The sequence below is a fragment of the Symphodus melops genome, assembly GCF_947650265.1.
Source record: "Symphodus melops genome assembly, chromosome: 21".
NCBI classification, from domain to species: domain Eukaryota; kingdom Metazoa; phylum Chordata; class Actinopteri; order Labriformes; family Labridae; genus Symphodus; species Symphodus melops.
In genome coordinates, this window is record NC_136711.1 from 3,515,727 (window position 1) to 3,534,478 (window position 18,752).

At 43.0% G+C, this 18,752-nt stretch overlaps 2 protein-coding genes across 3 annotated transcripts; one reads left to right on the forward strand and one right to left on the reverse strand.

Annotated features, from left to right (window-relative positions):
- The first annotated feature begins 887 nt into the window (after nucleotides 1-887).
- tefa (TEF transcription factor, PAR bZIP family member a) lies at nucleotides 888-15,427 on the forward strand. 2 transcript variants are annotated; one of them, XM_079372754.1, is made up of 5 exons: nucleotides 888-1,137; nucleotides 10,623-11,012; nucleotides 11,598-11,818; nucleotides 12,511-12,722; nucleotides 13,321-15,427. In XM_079372754.1, exons 1-5 carry the CDS (start codon nucleotides 1,062-1,064, stop codon nucleotides 13,340-13,342), a joined length of 921 nt encoding a protein of 306 aa, XP_079228880.1. In that variant the 5' UTR covers nucleotides 888-1,061; the 3' UTR covers nucleotides 13,343-15,427. The 2 variants fall into 2 exon arrangements, with proteins under 2 accessions (XP_079228880.1, XP_079228879.1); XM_079372753.1 differs by lacking the exon at nucleotides 888-1,137 and adding an exon at nucleotides 9,360-9,732.
- Nucleotides 15,428-16,360: 933 nt separating this feature from the next.
- Nucleotides 16,361-18,548, reverse strand: phf5a (PHD finger protein 5A). Its single transcript, XM_079334169.1, has 4 exons — nucleotides 18,270-18,548; nucleotides 17,968-17,991; nucleotides 16,674-16,840; nucleotides 16,361-16,575 (listed from the first exon to the last, which is right to left on the reverse strand). Exons 1-4 carry the CDS (start codon nucleotides 18,319-18,321, stop codon nucleotides 16,486-16,488), a joined length of 333 nt encoding a protein of 110 aa, XP_079190295.1. The 5' UTR covers nucleotides 18,322-18,548; the 3' UTR covers nucleotides 16,361-16,485.
- Nucleotides 18,549-18,752: the final 204 nt, after the last annotated feature.

Consider the following 18,752-nt stretch of genomic DNA (forward strand, 5'->3'; position numbering starts at 1 on the left):
CGCATTAAGACAGTTTACTCGACCTGATGCTTTCAGTGTTTGAAATGATCAACATTCCTGTCTGCACCTAAACACCTTATGGTAACTTTTTTTTTTTGGACTGCCAAGCATTGCCAATCTTTAGATATTTGTTTTCGTAATGAGACGGGACCTAAAGGACATACAGTTCTGGGAACACTGGAACGTGTAGAATGACCCCAGACTGCTGCGTCACGGTCTCATGAGGGTTAGTTAAATGTAACACACGTGGCTGAAGTGGGTTCACAAAAACAGTCATGCACGTGGAAATATTTTCTGCAGCTCTCTTCAGTCTGAGCCCTTCCTTAAATAATTTATAGGCTCTAATGCAGCCAGGTGTGCCACTGACTCACGCCAGTTCATTTGCATCTTTCAAAACACACCCAAGTGGAGATGAGCCATTATAAACGTAGGCTTATAGCTTTAACACGAATCATATCTAGGCTACGAGCACACGCGCACACAGATCTCACCATGCACAAATTTATTTATAGGCGTTCGTGTCATGTGTGTAAAGCATACATTGATCAATTTATCATAGTAATAAACATTTGTTGTAATTAGGCTATTAATAACTCACCAGGCAATAATTAGACGGTAAACAAAGATTTGAAATGTTATTTCCTGTTTTATATCCAATTTATTCGTTTACATAACTGTCTTCATTTGGGCTCTCAACTTTTTTCCCCCTTAGGTAACAGAAATACAGCGTGTGATTGGCTTTCACTGTTGTGATAGAAATGCCCTTTAACCAATGGACGCTCTTTCCGTCGATGGGTGGTGGAAAGTAAGCTGCTGATTGGCTGGACGGGAGGTGAGGGGTGGGACCGCGTTAAGTAACTTGCGAAGAGTTCAGCGGTGTCAACTGTCTGCGTTTTGATCTGTTGCACAAGTTATGAAAGCTGTCAGGCTGGTGTAAACGCAGGTCGACCTCCCTGGTCTTGTGCAGTCTGTCTTTACTTTATTTTACTCTTGTATTGCTTCCTCAGAGCAACTGATCTACTCCGAAACAATTTGTTATTGTACTGAAATATAAAGGAAACATGTCTACAGAAATCCCGGAGATTTTCAAGGCGATTCTTGAGCACCCATTTACTCTCCCAAACTTTGACGATAATGGTAAGTGTCAGTCTATTAGAACAGTGAATGTATAATCATTGGTTTTATTTCAAGACACATGCACCACCGAGACTTAAGAAGTACTTATAAAGTGTTTTCTGAGTATCTGCAAACAAATGCGTGTTTGTTGCGTGATCTCTGTCAGCTGCGCGACATGGGAGTTAGTCCGCCTGCAGGACTGAGAGGTATCTGGACCCATGGTTCTGGTTTGAATCCAAAGGTTTGGCGAGTTATTTTAATAAACCTCTCTTTCGGAAAATAAAAATAAAAATAAATTGCTTCCCAATTAGATAGTTTTACTGCAAGACATCTAGGCAAGGCATTTCTGTGAAACTAAGTGCAGAACAAGTTTCAGTGCAAAATATGTTGTCAGCAACGTGTCAAAACCTGACAGACCTCTCCGTGAGTTCTTCATCTAATGGATCCTTTAAATGGGCTGCACATGTTTCATGGCTCATTTTCAGGACTCGTCTGCGTTTTAATTTTTTATTTTTTTTTAAAGAAAAATCCCTCAGTTAGACATAGTGACCTAACAAAACAATGCAACATTAGGCATTAAAAAATACATTGATAGTCGTTTGAATTATCCAAGTGTATTATTGTTGAATATTGCGTGAATGTGAAAAATCAACAGATGGTGGTGATCTGTTTTAACTCAGTGTGTTTGTTTGTCACGCGCGCTCATCTGTCAGTTGTTATGGTAGTGGTTTAGATGCGCGACTCTCGAGCACCCACTTGTGTCTTGGGGGATTGTCTTGTTAGGAGTTGAAAATAAGTGGCTGCCAGCACTTCCACACAGAGCCGTCTCGATCTCATTGATTACAGGTAACCGGCACTTACAACTATCAAGACATCAGTAATGAGTGGGTGATTATTTTTATATTCTAGCTTTTGTAGCTTCATGGTTTACTCACTAGAGGGCTCTGTTAGACCTCGATCAGATTAAAGTTGAAAACTTTTTTTTTTTACAATGAAAGGTGATCTGTTGCTTCCTGCCCTGTTAAAAAAGGGTTTCATTATATTTTGCAGGCTTGGTTGTATTTTGCTACTGAATTATTTTTTGTTTTTCAAGAACCCCACTGACTGTAGGCTATAACAAATGACCTGTCAGTGATCTGATTTGTCTTTGATAAAATGTACCTACTAATTCACAAATCTATTTGAACATATATGATTATTTCAAGGCTTTTAGAGCAAGTTTAGGACATTCATATAAACTTTATGAAGGAGCTGTCTGAGATGCAGGCATGAAGGAACATGACAGTCACATGCCTTTGACCATACTAATGTGGAAATTCAATCTGAACATTGGCCTATAGTTCATGCTTTAGGCCATCCTGACACATATAATGTTACGGTTCAGAGAAGACCCAATAGCAGAATGAACAAGCAGAGGCAGGAGTAAGGCAAAAAAACTGAAACTTTACTTGATCTTTAAGGCAGAGTACCATACGTCCATAAACAAAAACAAGAACAAGAAAAAAATCAAGAAATCCAGTCCCAAGTAATACAGGGAGATATCCAACAGGCGAAAACAAACTGGCTTGAGGCTCTGCAGGCGGTAACAACTATGACGATCAGACAAAGCAGGGGGGAGATTGACCAAGTCTATATAGAGAGGGTAATGAGCAGATGAGCAACAGGTGAGTGGCAGGATCCAGGAGGCTGACGGATGATTGGCTGAGACCAAGAACAGGGGGGAAGGCTGGCAGGTGCAGAATGGACAGTGAGCAGAGGAGTGAGTGCAGGAAGGCGGGGTATCAGGAGCAGGAAGCTCCAGCAGAAACCATGACAGTACCCCCCCCTCTACGGACACCTCCAGGTGTCCTACTGGGCTGTTCTGGGTGCAGACGATGAAACTCCCTGATGAGGGCGGGGTCGTAGACGTCCTTAGCCGAAACCCACGACCTTTCCTCAGGACCGTAGCCCTCCCAGTCCACCAAATATTGAATTCCTCTTCCCCACCGTCGAGCCTTGAGGAGTTTCTTGACCGCATAGACTTCTTCTCCATCGATGAGCTGGGGAGGAGGAGGAGGGTTGGCGGGTGGGATGTGTGTGCTGGTGCGTACTGGCTTAATACAGGACACGTGAAAGGTGGGGTGTATTCTCCGAAGGGTCCGGGGCAACTGTAAACGGACAGCAGCGGGATTAATAATCTTCGAAACCGGAAATGGACCAACAAACCTCGGAGTTAACTTTCTAGAGACAGTCCGGAGGGGTAGATCTCTAGATGACAACCAGACCCTTTGTCCTATTCGGTATCTGGGAGCAGCGGACCGGTGGCGATCTGCCTGTTTCTTTTGACGGGCAGAAGATCGTAGGAGTTGGGTACGGGCTTGTTTCCAGGTCCGATGACATCTGCGGACGAAAGCCTGGGCAGAGGGCACAAATGTCTCCTCCTCTTGTGAGGGGAACAATGGGGGTTGATATCCAAAACAAACTTGAAATGGGGAGAGGCCAGTAGCAGAAACAGGAAGTGCATTGTGTGCATACTCCACCCATGGAAGAAACTGACTCCAAGAGGACGGGTTTTGGCTCACCATGCAACGGAGTGCGGTCTCGAGGTGTTGATTGGCCCTCTCAGTCTGACCATTGGTCTGTGGATGGAAGCCAGAAGACAACTGAACTGATGCACCTATGAGGGTACAAAAGGCTTTCCAAAAACGAGAGGTAAATTGAGGTCCCCTGTCGGAGACCACGGAGGTAGGCAGGCCGTGTATCCTAAAAACATGTTGTACAAGGATTTGAGCAGTCTCATTAGCCGTGGGAAGTTTAGGCAGTGGAATGTAATGCACAGACTTAGAAAAACGATCTACTACTGTCAGGACCACTGTGTTACCATCTGAGTTCGGAAGACCGGTGATGTAATCCAGGGCTATGTGTGACCAGGGTCGGCGGGGAATTGGCAATGGGTGTAACAGTCCAGCAGGAGGACGGTTAGATGTTTTCCCCTGGGCACAGTTGGGACAGGCAGCCACATACTCCAGCACATCCTTTTGCATGTGGGGCCACCAAAACCGCTGGCGGATAAGAGCCAAGGTGCGTTGAATCCCCGGGTGGCAGGCCAGTCTTGATGCATGAGCCCACTGGAGGACCTGAGAGCGGACAGACACAGGGACAAATAGACTCCCCCTAGGCTCTTTACCTGGGGATGGATGCTGACGGAGGGCCTCCAGTACTCTTTGCTCAACTGCAAACCGTACCGTAGCAACAAGACACTGGCCGGGCAGGATAGTGTCCGACTTAGGTAATTCCCCCTCCTTGATGAACTGGCGTGACAAAGCATCTGGCTTCATATTTTTGGACCCTGGACGGTAGGAGAGAGTGAAGTGGAAACGTGAGAAAAATAGTGCCCACCTAGCCTGTCTGGAATTCAGACGCTTTGCCGTTTTCATATACTCCAGGTTCTTGTGGTCCGTCCACACCAAGAATGTTTTCTCCGCCCCCTCCAACCAGTGTCTCCATTCCTCCAAAGCCAACTTGACAGCCAACAGTTCCCGATCGCCGATGTCATAGTTCCTCTCTGTGGAAGACAGACGATGAGAGAAGAAGGCACAGGGGTGCATCTTATTATCCTTGGCGGAGCGCTGAGACAGGACGGCCCCCACTCCTACATCAGAGGCATCCACCTCAACCACAAATTGGAGCCGAGGGTCGGGTGTGATTAGGATAGGAGCAGAAGTGAAGGCTTTCTTAAGCCTACAAAAAGCCTCCTCTAAAGAAGCTGACCAGGAAAACAGAACCTTGGGAGAGGTGAGAGCCGTTAGTGGAGAGGCAACAGAACTGTAATTGCGTATGAACCTTCTATAAAAGTTGGCAAACCCCAGAAACCTTTGGAGCTCCTTCCTGGTGGTGGGCTGTGGCCACTCCAACACTGCCTTGACCTTGGCAGAGTCCATCTCCAACCTTCCAGCAGAGACTACGAATCCCAAAAAGGACACAGTGTCCCGGTGAAAATCACACTTCTCAGCCTTCACATACAACTGATTCTCCAGTAGGCGCTGCAGGACCTGCCTCACATGCTGCACATGCTCCTGGGGGGACTTGGAAAAGATCAAAATATCATCCAGGTAAACATAGACAAACCTATTAACCATGTCCCGCAACACGTCATTAACAAGGGTCTGAAATACGGCAGGGGCATTAGTCAAACCAAAAGGCATTACCAGGTATTCATAGTGTCCACTAGGAGTGTTAAAGGCTGTCTTCCACTCATCTCCCTCACGAATTCTTATCAGATGATAAGCGTTGCGGAGGTCCAGTTTTGAGAAGATAGTAGCTCCCTGTAGGTTCTCAAAAGCAGAGGATATTAGTGGCAAGGGGTAACGATTCTTAATAGTAATGTCATTCAGCCCCCGATAGTCAATACAAGGCCTAAGGGATCTGTCCTTTTTCTCCACAAAGAAAAAACCTGCCCCTGCTGGAGAAGAGGATGGTCGGATAATGCCCGCTGACAAAGCATCCTTAATGTACTTGTTCATGGCCCCCATTTCAGGGGCTGTCAGAGAGTAGAGCCTACCCTTAGGTGGTGAAGTTCCAGGCAGCAGATCTATAGCACAGTCGTATGGCCGGTGGTGAGGAAGAGTGGTAGCACGCGACTTGCTGAATACGGTTTTAAGGTCTAGATAATCCGCTGGCACTGCAGCCAGGTCCGGAAACTCCTCCTGAGGCTCCACAACGCCACCTGGTGGTAAGGCTGACAAGAGACACTTAGACAAACAAAAGGTGTTCCACCCCAAAATGGTGTTATTTGCCCAGTCCATGTGTGGGTTATGTTTGACCAGCCAGGGATAGCCCAATATTATGGGAACCTGAGGAGTGTCAATCAGGTGCAGGGGAATCATTTCACAGTGGTTACCAGAAATTCGGAGTGAAACAGGTTCGGTAATATATTTCACCTTCGCAAGAGGCTGCCCGTTGAGTGCGTTGGCTTGAATGGTTTGGGGAAGTTTTTGAGTGAGAATACCTAGTTGCCTGACCAGGGCTGTGTCAATCATACTTTCGTCCGCACCAGAGTCCACTAACACAGCAACCTCTAGTCGCTGATCTCTCCACTGTAGAGTGGCTGTTAGAAGAGAACGTTTAACGGAAGATTCAGAGAATGGAAGGACGCTCACCAGTAACTCCCGTTCTACCGGCGAGCGTTGTCTTTTAACGGGCAGGAAGCAACGTAGTGTCCCGGCTGACCACAGTAAAGGCAGGAACCTGTAGCGATGCGTCGTCGTCGTTCCACAGAGGACAACTGGGTCCGGTCAACCTGCATGGGCTCGGGGACTGAGGGGCTCGGAGCTGGTTCCCCTGCTGGTGATCTGTAAGGAGGAAACTGAGGGCGCCTAGCAAGCTTCTCTCTCTGTCTCTGCGTTAGCCTGGTATCCATACGAATGGCTAAGTCAATGAGTGAGTCTAGTGTGGCAGGCAACTCACAGGTGGCTAGCTCATCCTTTATAGTCTCCGACAGTCCATTCAAAAAGGCATCGAACTGAGCCTCTGAATTCCAAGAGCAACTGGCTGCCAATGTACGAAAGTCAATGGCGTAATCAGAAACTGACCTCCTCCCTTGGCGTGACTGTAGCAATACCCGGGCCGCCTCTCTGCCACTGACGGACCTGTCGAACACCTTCTTCATTTCCTGAATGAACACATCCAGGGAGGCACATACAGGTGAATTAGCCTCCCACACTGAAGTACCCCACTCCCTCGCTCTTCCATCCAGGAGAGTGATGATGTAGGCAACTCGGGAGCGCTCAGATGGGAAGCAGGAGGGTTGCAGTTCGAACACCAGAGAACATTGAGATAGAAAAGAACGGCACAGGCCAGGCTCACCGCTGTAGTGACTAGGAGGAGGCAAACGCGGCTCGTGACTGGGTTGTGGTGCCAGAGGAAGCGGGGGCGGTAGTGCTGAAGCTGCAGGTGAGGCTGTGTTGCTGGACAGGTTTGCAGCCTGAAGCTGCTGTAGCTGGGTCGACAGGTGATCCACACTGTTTGTGAGTACTTGCAGGTGCTGTGTCACCGCGGCCATCTCCTGCTGATGAGTGTTGAGGGCGGACCCTTGCTTGTCCACCTGTGCAAAGAGATGTTGAAATTCTGCTGGGTCCATTCTTGGTCTGATCGTACTGTTACGGTTCAGAGAAGACCCAATAGCAGAATGAACAAGCAGAGGCAGGAGTAAGGCAAAAAAACTGAAACTTTACTTGATCTTTAAGGCAGAGTACCATACGTCCATAAACAAAAACAAGAACAAGAAAAAAATCAAGAAATCCAGTCCCAAGTAATACAGGGAGATATCCAACAGGCGAAAACAAACTGGCTTGAGGCTCTGCAGGCGGTAACAACTATGACGATCAGACAAAGCAGGGGGGAGATTGACCAAGTCTATATAGAGAGGGTAATGAGCAGATGAGCAACAGGTGAGTGGCAGGATCCAGGAGGCTGACGGATGATTGGCTGAGACCAAGAACAGGGGGGAAGGCTGGCAGGTGCAGAATGGACAGTGAGCAGAGGAGTGAGTGCAGGAAGGCGGGGTATCAGGAGCAGGAAGCTCCAGCAGAAACCATGACATATAAGAACATAATTTTACAGTCATGCTGGTCAATAGGGGAACATGATCTATAAGAACATACAGCAACACTGTACTGTACTGTGACAGAGCAGATTTCATTATTGTTCATCTGATATGGCTGTGTGGTCAAAGTTGTGTGGTTATATTTTTAGATTGTGTGTAATGTTGTACACAATCTAAATGTATGATCTGATCTGAGGACTCAGGAGCTGTTCTCTTCTCTCATATCTGCTTCGATTACATTCACTCTTTCGGATACTGAATTGTAACTTTTTTTGAAAGACACCACACAGAGCAAGAGGTCCCAGCATAGAAAAGTATGCAGCAAACGTTCCTGCCTTAATACACTCATGAATGTAACTGCATGTGCTAAATGACCAAAGTTATTAACCATCAAGAAAATTGCTAATTAAAAATATCAGTGCGTTTTTAACTTACTGAACAGTAAAGAGTGTATTTATGTGAATTAGCAAGCAGAGAGGATGTTTCTGCCTCACCACAGTGTCCACACTGGCCTCTTGTGTTTGGTGACATTTTCTCAAAGCTAAAGGCTTTAAATAAAGCGTTGAGGAATGTTTGCTCACTCTATCAGCTGACCTTGAGGGCTTTGTCCTTCTACATATGTTGTGCCTTAAACAGAGAGCCGTTTGTGTGTGTGTGTGTGTGTGTGTGTGTGTGTGTTGCTCTGATAACACAAACAACATACACAACATGTCCCTTCTTTACAACCACCGCAGGTTGGACTGTGGTGAGTTCCTCTTTGCTACTCATCTTACTGAGGTTGGAATAGACTCAGGGGATGTTCAGGGTGTTCAAGTGAATTCATACAGTATTTCAGACAACAGGAGCATGATGTTCTCCCAGTAGGTTTGTGTTTTTAAAGCTGACAAGCACATCCTGTTTGTTTCCTCAATAATTATACAAAATATACTACTTTAAAACATCAATGTTATGCTGTTATGAGTCAAATCTATTGCTACAAGCTTGTTTGTTTTTTCCCTTTTTTTTTTTTTTTTTTTTTTTTACTGTTGTGGCCTCTCTTAGACTTGTGTGTAAAAGTTTGCCCTGATATGTTGGATGGGGGGAGGTATATGGCTGCATGGTGGGAGGTATGGCGCGGCTCCATTGGACGCAGCCTGTAGATAATACAAAAGCCAACGCTGCACATGTTTTGGCATGTGAAAGGGGCTGCTATTGCACCATATAGGCTACACATGTGGTCAGCTATATGTCGCATGTTACTTTCATACAATGGTCTGTCATTAGTTAAATAGCGAACGCAATTTCTTGAGGAATTAAAAAAAGGTGATCGTATGCTAAGGGGTATTCGGCGGAAAGCTTATTGCACTGTAAATACTTAATAATTACTGACTGAGATCTCATTAACCTAGTTATGTCGTATAAATTAATTCATATTTGCATTTTAATATGAAACACTATTTAAAATGTGGATGTTAGAAAAGCAAACTTCACTGGAGCAGAGAAATAGGTCAGATTGGATCTATACGTGTCAACGTTGTCTGCACGTGACAGCTGATTCTGGACTGTGTTAAACTGAACATATATAACTCGGTCAACCAATGGGATCTCAGCCAGTGCTGTACCGAAGGTTGTGATTGGCTCCTGTCTTCAAGCTCCGCCTTTCTTATTATTATTTTTTTTAATGAATATTTATAAGAAGAGGGATCAGTCTTCGACGGGGAGGCGCGGTTTGTGCTGCAACCTTCTGGATATCACTTTTCTTCAAGGAAGTGAGACAAAAACTCAGTGAAATACTTGAGTGCTCCAACCTTAGCTGTTTGTTTTGCAAATTTAAGCGTGTTTTGGTTTGCGAGGCGTTAAATAGAGCCGCGGTAAACAGGACAGCTGCTGATCTTGCCACTTTGGACAAACGACACGACAACAAGCGGCAAAAATGTCGGGAGAGCCGGTTGTTGTCACTCTGGAAACGGCCACCGGGGCCCCGAGTTCTTTCCCGGTGGTTTTGAAGAAAGTATTGGAGATGCCTCCGCCAAATATTCTGGACGGCGACGACGGTACGTGGAAGGGGGTAGATGGTAGATGTAGCATAGCACGAGTTCGGCCGGAAAAAGCCGAACACACATGAGCCCGAATGGCGTCATAATAATGTAAAGAACAAAGTGTCTCCTGTTAGAAACTCGTATGTACACTGTGTCCAGACCCCCCCCCCCCCCCCCCCCCCCACCCTCGACTTCATGTTACCTACCTAGTGTGTGGGGGATGAGAGCTTTTATCTGCACAATATTTAAACTAGAATATTGTTTTGTTGAAATTGATATTGATTAATTTACAAGTTGATTAAAATGGAAAATCTGATGGCTTAATGGTTTGTTTTGGATTGTCTTTGTATTGTTTTTAACAGGTTGACATGTTTAAATGCTTCATTGAATGCCACATCCGGCCAGCTCATCGCAGCTTTAATAGCCCCACAATGGTTTTTAAAAAGGTTTTCTCAGAACCATCCAGACTTTTCTTACACACCACTCATTTGCTATGGAGGTTTGGTGACAGGAAGTACCTTTTACATGATCTTTAAAAAAAAATAACTAAGGGTAATAAAAGTGCACGACCTGCTAAATTGTGTTATTGGCTTCCCGTTTCATTTCATAGCTTTTGTTTCTTTACATGTTTTATTTCATTTCTATCAGTGATTACTCGCTCTTACAACATACATAGCCTCCTATATAGAATTTTAGTTTCACGAAACCAAAACACAAATCCAATCTAAATGTAGGCTCATTAACTGTCTTTGATCATTTGACTGTAAAAGTGAATAATAAATAATGAGTATAAAGTCCTACCTGTTTTAAAGGGTGAATTTGTGCTTGGTTGAGAAGCCATACTGCCCAGTGACACTAGACACTAAATGACTTTCTCATTTTGAAACCTGTTTCTTGTGTTTCAGACACAGACAAAGAAAAGCTTTCCCTGGGAAATACTGTTGACCTTGAAGGAGGGAGCGACATGGGTTCTATGGCCGCCCTGACCCCCGCTATCTGGGAGAAAACCATTCCCTATGATGGAGAAAACTTCCACCTGGAGTACATGGACCTTGAAGAGTTCCTCATGGAAAATGGCATCGCCACATTGCCCGACGTGGACTCCCTAAAGGGCGGCCAGACGGCTGCTGTGAAGCCGGGGAAAGTAAAAGCAAGCGCCTCGACACAGGTGAAGGTCACAAAGCCGGGGGATGTGTCCACAGTGTCTCTGCTGCCCATTCAGGAACTGGACGGTTGTGCAGAGGAGATTGTGATCATCAAGGGTGACTCTGAGATCATCTGCGATGTCGCTGCAGGTGAGTGCAGGGGGGTGTTACGCTCAAAGAGGGATGAATTTAGTCTTAAGAAGGACTATTCAGGAATTGAAAATGTTCTTAAAACTCTAATCTAGTATTCATTCCTTGAGTTTGATGGCGCGTCATGTTAGCGTGTAGCCACGTCTGCTAATTATCAGTTACCTCAAAATGTTTTTCCAGTAGTTTAAATGCTTACAGTTATGAACGTTATTTGGCTCTCACACAGATTTCAATCAAACATGATTTGGTCTGATTTGTTGTGGTCAGTTCACCGTGGATCGAGCTTTTGGGCGGTGACGGTTGAAGGGACGACAGAAATAGATGCTGGTGCCTCTACATAGCAAAGATAGCAGAGCTAACAGCAGGATAATCAGCAGTCGGCACGTGTTGAACCCTCCCACATCCGTTGTAGAGTTTAAAAAGGGCGATCTTAACATGTATAGCATGTTTCTGTAAATGTTGACTTCTTTACAGGCGTGTATGAACCGGCTAATTCTCAGAGAAGCCGCTTCACGTGTTGTCTGTAATTTCCAAGTAGCAGATGTCCCATATTTCAGTTCTCGCGTTCCTCTTCCTTTAACTCAGAGGTGACGACTGAAGACGTCGAAGCAACTCCTGAACCCGTCGACCCGGATGAGGTTGAGGTGGATGTGAACTACGAGCCGGATCCCACAGACCTGGTCCTGTCCAGCGTGCCTGGAGGCGAACTCTTTGACCCCCGCAAACACAAGTTCACTGACGACGAGCTCAAGCCTCAGCCTATGATCAAGAAGGCCAAGAAGGTGTTTGTGCCCGATGAACAGAAGGTATGTGGAAGGACCAGAGCGTCTCAACGGTTAATATCACTTTGTTAAAGATGTTTTCTTTCAAGAAAACCTCCAAATGAGAAGCAGAATTCAGCTTAAAGACACTACATAGCTTTTAAAGTAATGAATTTTAAATATTCATTGATATCACAGTAAAGTGTGTCTGCTGTGACTTTAGCTCTTGTGTTTATGAAAGCTTCTGTTTGGCATTTTTATATGGTTATGAATAAGAAAGAACATTGATTGTTGTAGGTTTTTTGTTGTTGGATGAGGATGATTCCCTGCAGGATATTTAGGACACAATCAGGAAGGAGATGAGCTATAAAGTGAACATGTTAGGGAGCGTTCATTGCTAAATGGGCTAAAATATGCCTGAGGAACTCTTGACAAGCATGCTCAAAAATCCTGTAAATGTAATGTTGGTGATTAGATTAGGTGGAATAGTGTGTGCTTAAAGGAAGCTGATGTCACAGTGCTTCAGTTCAGGCGAGTCACAATGACTCAGCAGCCTGAAAATCTTCAAATCAATGTTTTCTTCCTTCTCCCGGCGGTCTGAGAACACGGGCTTTGTTTACAGCACAAAGGAGCCTGGATGTCTCATGTTGCTGATTTGGGTGTTGTCACAAAGAATGTCGGGATGTGGTGTCGTTTTCTTGACTCAGTCCAACTCTTCTGCTCGTCTCCCCTTGCAGGATGACAAGTACTGGTGCAGGAGGAAGAAGAACAACGTGGCGGCCAAGCGCTCACGTGACGCCCGCAGGTTAAAGGAGAACCAGATCACGGTGCGAGCGGCTTTCCTGGAGCGCGAGAACGCAGCGCTGAGGTCAGAAGTCGTCGACCTTCGGAAGGAGTGCGGCCGTTACAAGAACATCGCCGGGCGCTACCAGGACAAATTTGGACCCCTGTAAGGGACCATGAGAGTGTAACTGGACTGTCAGTCACTTTGTTTCCACACGTCAGGGAGAACACACGAGCAGTCCTGGTTAGGGCTGTCATGATGCCAGAAATTAAAAACCTTGATACATATTTATTTCAAAACCTTTGCAACAAAAATACACCCTGTTTTGGGTAGTTTCCTTTTCTTTTTTTCTTTTTTTTTTAAATTCCCCCAAAATTCTAAATTTTAGAATTTTAGAGTTTAAAATTTGCAAATTTGATGTTCAATTTGTGAAATTTAGTAAGTGAATTCAGCCACTCTGGGTTCAAACTCCGATTCGAGATCGACTCTTTTTTTTTTTTGGCTAAGAAGATGCTCTGCGTTACTCCACATGATGGGGATGGACATGCATCTGGAACACTTAGTTCCTGATTGTTTGCAGAGTGACTGCACAGCTGTACGGGGAGAGTTAACCACAGGAAGGGGAGGGAGAGGGAACGCCTCTTTAGAGTGACGTATCCAGTTCAAAATCTGAGTCCATGTGATCATCATGTCATTAGTCAAATGTTGACCTCTCTCCCTCCTCTTCCTCCTGTCATTCATCCCTTTTCTCTTCTCTTTCAAGTGCCGTGCCGGAAGACCAATAGACAGCAGTTGATTTATTCATTTATTTCTCTATAAATAAATAAATCCGAGCAGTTGGGGAAGGCGTGTGAAAATACTAGAATCGAGCAGATGACGAAGAGGACGAAGAGGAAGGAGAGCAATGTGTTAGGGTGTGACTGATGTTGCCATGGCAATAGCGCTTGGAGACGAGATGCCAGTTTGTTTTATTTCTTTTGCCTTTTTTTTTTATGAATTGTTTTTAACCATCCATGTGAGTGATTGGCGTCGAGAGAGTATTTTTCAGTCCTTCTTCGGGACGCCTCCTGATGACGTTTGTATGCCTTCAGCCGAAAGAGATCATGTTTCATGTTTATTTTATGGTCAACTGTGGGTTTTATTTTCATTCTTTAATGACATGGGTGTTGTTAAAGTAGCAGTTGCAATAGTTGTGACTAGATTGTAAGTCATTGATTATAGTTTTGTAGAAATACACCTTGCAGGCTGCTTCAAGTTCTTTCCATGTTTGAGTCCTGAACTCGTCCATTTTTATTTTCAAATTGAGATCTTTGTGTTCAGAGATGCAAAACTTTTAACTGTGACATTTCCAATAAATCAAGCTTCTTCAGGGGATAACAGTGACATGGCAACAAAAAAAAAAAAAAACCCCCAGCTGTGTTCACTTTGCTTCATGTAAAGCACCGGCGGCACCGAGCTGCTCTGTGCGTTTGTGTCTCACTGTCGCACTTGTGCCGTTTTTCTCGCTCTCTGCAGGTGGTCAGAGCTGACTCGTCCTCTAACGTCGAATACTTTTGGAAATGTTTCCGTGTAGAATCCTGTCGTGCATTAGCTGTAAATAGTTGTAGCAGAATATAGTTATTTCTCCACTTTAGTTTCACACGACATGCTAGTAAAGTCTTTGAACAGCCGTTAGCGTTAGCCTCCATTCACTCCTTCATGAATTTACCTTTTTCCTCCCAAACAGCAGAATGTTGAACCTTTTCAAACCTGGGTTTGAGGTAGATTGTGGGGGGGCTCACGGGACTTGAATCAGTGCCTTATTAAAAGGCAGCTGAAGGGGAAATGTCTGACTCTTAAGCCTACGAGAAGTGAGCTCTTTGTGTAGCTATTAAATCAATAAATCTTCATGAATCACAGAAGTGAAGATTCTCCGATACACAGAATATATCACGGGACCGTAGGAAGTGTTACGAGGCTGTCTCACAGTACACATTTCACTGAATGCTTTTTTCTTTTTACATTTATGTCTGAATGTTGTCGGCTGTGTTTTTCAGAAGCTTGTAATCTGGCGGTTTCTTCTGCAATATAATGTATTTGATTTATTTTGACAAACGTGTGTAGCATCTATAGGTGCAGACTTTATCAGGACATCTGTTTTGATTTTGTTTGGTTTTTTTTTAAACAAGGAACACCCAGAACACTTAAAGCCATTTCAATGCAGTGCCAGTTTACAGGGTAAATAATAAATAACGTATCACAAATGAAATGTGTTACGAACACCAGGATACATTTTCTGTCCAATTCTTACAACAAAAAAAGGGAATGTTTCATTTTTGTTCTGCTGTGCTTCCTTTCTTAGACGTAGGGACGTTTAACCAAAATAAATGTAAGATTATGAAATAGGGAAGGGTTTTTTTTTTGAGTGTGGGGAATGTTTGCACTTCTGTTAATAATAAATATCCTTTTGTTGCAGCGTGTAAAACTTATTTTGATTCCACTTCGGTTTTTGAAGTGAAAATGAGAAAAGACGCCTTTGTCCCCACAGCTTTTTGTAAAAGTCTTTTTACTGCTCGCAGCTCTGATTGCAGTCACAATAAGTCACTCTGGATCACAAGTGTAATTATCAGATATCAATATTAACAGAGCTCTATCATGATGAATGATTATGGTCTTCCTAACCAGATTTAATCACTGATTGAATCTTTTCTGCTGTAATAAAGATGTCAATTAGTAAATGTTTGGGGGGCAGGGCGGTTGTTTCTAACCTTCCTGGTTCTGTCTTTATATTTCTCTGTATTCAAATTTATTGACATTTTGAGTGTGGCTACTTTTTCTTGTCTTGTATATATATATATGATGTAAAATTAAAGTCATTCAGTGAGTATGAACGTGCTGTCACTTTTTTGGCAAGATTTCGTTCCCCCGCAGTACGAAGGTTCCTGGTTTGAAACCCCGTAGGACAGGCGCCTTTCTGTGTGGGGTTTACATGAGTGGCTTCCTGCTGGGTACTCCGGCTTCCTCCTACAGTCCAGACATGCTCATTAAGTTAATAGGTGATACTAAATTGTCTGTAGGTGTGGGTGACAGTGTCTAATTGTCTCCACGCCTCTTACCTGCTGGCTTCAGCCCTCTAAAACACGAAATGGGAAAAGATATACTTTATTGATCCCGAGGGAAATTCAGGAAAAGCATAATGGAATGCAGGATGTTTTTTTAGATTCCTGCAGTGAACATTACTTTATATTAAAATAACTTGACATCGTTTAATTTCAATATAATAACTGTCTCAATCACCATTAGCTCCCCGCCTGGGGTCTGGGATAAGCTTTACATGAGACATAGGTACAGAAGGGGTAAGGAACTACTGGTCTACTTTAGTGCATAAAAAGCATCGCAAAGAAGAAAGTGATATTCTATGTTGTGTGAGCCTTTAATTTAGGACAAAAAAAAAAAAAGAAAAAAGGGATTTTCTGCTAGCATACCTGGGCCTGTTTAAATGACAGATTATAAAGATGTTTTTATCAGGATCGTGGTTGATGCTGCCCTCTGGTGGAGGAAGTTTAGACAAAAGTTTTACACCAAGTTGGGTCAGAAGCTGTTGAGCATATTAGACAGTTAAACTAAATGTATGATATCTTGTTCATGATAGATACCATACTTTGATAGATACCATACTTTTTTTTAAAATTTCTTTTGTTTATATAATGAAAAATTGTGCATTGCTGCCAAAATCCCAGCAAATTCAACTATATCCAACCAAGTTCATGTAAGCCTGACCGTAATAATACCTGAAGTATAGACACCAAGCAGCCACTCAGAAGTAAAGATGGAAATACAAAAGAGAGCTTTATTGACAAATCAAAAAAAAAAAAGTTTCTGTAGGTTAAAAAAAAAAAAAAAAAATCTGCAAAAGCTGAACTACAACAAAGATGAGGATATCGCGTCTTCACCTCTTCTTGAAACCATACTTCTTCCTTTCATAAAATAGATCCGTCTTGGAGCTTCCCAAATTCACAATCTTAGGACAGCCATCCCGCTGTGAAAGAAACAAAGCAGAGAAAGAAGTCAGTCGTTTTATTAACGTGGACTTCAATCCATATTTCAAGTGATACTCTCTGTATACGAGCTGCTCACATCTTTCTCCTGGATGGTGCACTCTTTGCAGTAGTAGGCGTCAGACACTCCCGGCCCTCCACAGATGACACAGCGGCCCTGATAGGAGCCGTAGTTACACTCATCACAGATGCGCACCAGCGTGCACGGCCTCACGTAGGAATCGCAGATGACACATTTTCCGTCACCTTAGAAGGAAAACAGGTGATTTATTGGACCAATGACATTTCAAAACACATTTTACCCCCACTGCTACCGCACAAAACATACCAGATCTAAAATGACCGGCGAAGGTTTTAATGTGGTCAATAATAATAAAACATTGATTAGGGATGTCGCAATACAACTTTTTCACTTCTGATACCATACCAATATTGCAGCCTTGAGTATTGGCCAATATCGATCCGATATCAGCACGACTCATACTTTTCTTACTTATTTTGTAGTGTGCAATGTTAGAAAAGGCTTGATCAAGTGATGGTACTCAAACAGAGAACAATAGTCAGCATCTACTTTGTTGGAGTGTGAAACCGAGTCACCTCTGGATAGAAGTGCTGGAGTGGAAAATGTTCTGCTTATCAGAGCGCTTATATCATAGATTTTAGATGAAGTCCGATAAAATCCAATATTCGTTTTCTGGCTGATAAAGGACTGATATCAACATTGGATATCAGTCCTTGGAGTGTTTTTATGATAATAAAAGAAGACTTTTGGCTGGTAAAGTTTGCCTTAAACAATACAATCTGAAAAAAATCAGTCAAAACTCTAGTGTTCTTAAAAACATCTTTTGACCTCAGGAGGAGGAAACCTGGAAAAACAAACGTCTGTAACTGTCTGTTTATGTAAGTCAGGCAGGAGATATAATGTTCTCTTTTCTTACTCATTTATATCTAAATAAAGCTTCCTGCAGTCCCTCTATTAGGCTGTTTGGCATCGCAGACTCAGAAGGAAAAAGGATGAACAGGAGGTGGATGAAAAATAATGTGAGTCAAAACGTGTCGAAAATGTAAATTAAGAGAATTTCTTCGGATGAAACCTCCCACTACTTCACTTTGTACAACTCTGATATTCATATCAATGTGCAAAAGTCTCACATTGCTTCATTCAGATAGGACAACATATTAAAAATAGTTCCTTATGGAGATAGATAGATAATTGATCCCGAGGGAAAGTTTTTCAAGAAATAGTCATTCAAAAGGGACCCATGGCTGTGATTTGCTGTTTAATTATTTTAACCCAACGTTTACTAAATGGATAAATAAGATAACGTTACTTAAAGTTACCAGAACAGTTTAAATATGAAGGAAATACTTACATTTCTCACAGAGTCTCCCGATAGCTGAAGAATTAAAATAAATAGGGTCAGGATTGATCGTTTACTACGTTGTCAGATCAGAATATTTACATAACAGTAGATTACAAAAACAATGTATTAACATCCTGTAAAACGTAACCTAGCACCTCGGCTAACTCACTTTGAATGAAACCCATGCTGTCAGTGTTAGCATAGAAGCTAAAGTTAGCGCGAAGAAAAAAACAAAACAGCAAAAGACATGAAGCTGTAGAACAGATATCAGCATTAATTCAATGAACGGTAAATTATAGGTTAAAACATACCGACGCCGGCTTGTTTTCTGCAGAAGATCAAATCTGGATGATGTTTAGCCATTGTTCGCTAACGTAAAGTAGACGCTGCTGATTTTCTTCAACTTTGAACTTTGACCCGAAAAACGTTGAGTGAGCATTTTGATTACCGCCACCTAGCGTCTCCAGGACGAATAGGAAATTAAATGATTGTCGAGATATATACTTCCATGATGCATCTTCATCTATATAAGCCTTAAAAAATTAAAAAGCATTAACTGTTAAACTATAAGTTAATTGAAATATGTGTCTTTCTTTCCAGGGTTTACGTCTTCTGTAAAGAAGTGATAGAAAATATCGCGGAAGCTATATAAAATGCATATTCTTTAAAAGAGTATTTTCCGATATAAATTAATTAAATAATAATTTATGGAAATTATATCACACATTTGTGGTACTTTCTGTGTTTATATTAAATTCAACACTATTTTAATAAAATGTAAAGTATCGTATGTA

Excerpts from the sequence above, each read along its gene's own strand:
- tefa (XM_079372753.1), top strand. The coding sequence starts at position 9,612 with ATGTCGGGAGAGCCGGTTGTTGTCACTCTGGAAACGGCCACCGGGGCC. Across the intron at positions 9,733-10,622 it reads TATTCTGGACGGCGACGACG|ACACAGACAAAGAAAAGCTT; the intron begins GTACGTGGAAGG and ends CTTGTGTTTCAG. Across the intron at positions 11,819-12,510 it reads TTGTGCCCGATGAACAGAAG|GATGACAAGTACTGGTGCAG; the intron begins GTATGTGGAAGG and ends CTCCCCTTGCAG.
- phf5a (XM_079334169.1), bottom strand. The coding sequence starts at position 18,321 with ATGGCTAAACATCATCCAGATTTGATCTTCTGCAGAAAACAAGCCGGC. Across the intron at positions 16,841-17,967 it reads CGGGAGACTCTGTGAGAAAT|GTGACGGAAAATGTGTCATC; the intron begins GTAAGTATTTCC and ends TTTCCTTCTAAG. Across the intron at positions 16,576-16,673 it reads GCACCATCCAGGAGAAAGAT|CGGGATGGCTGTCCTAAGAT; the intron begins GTGAGCAGCTCG and ends TTTCTTTCACAG.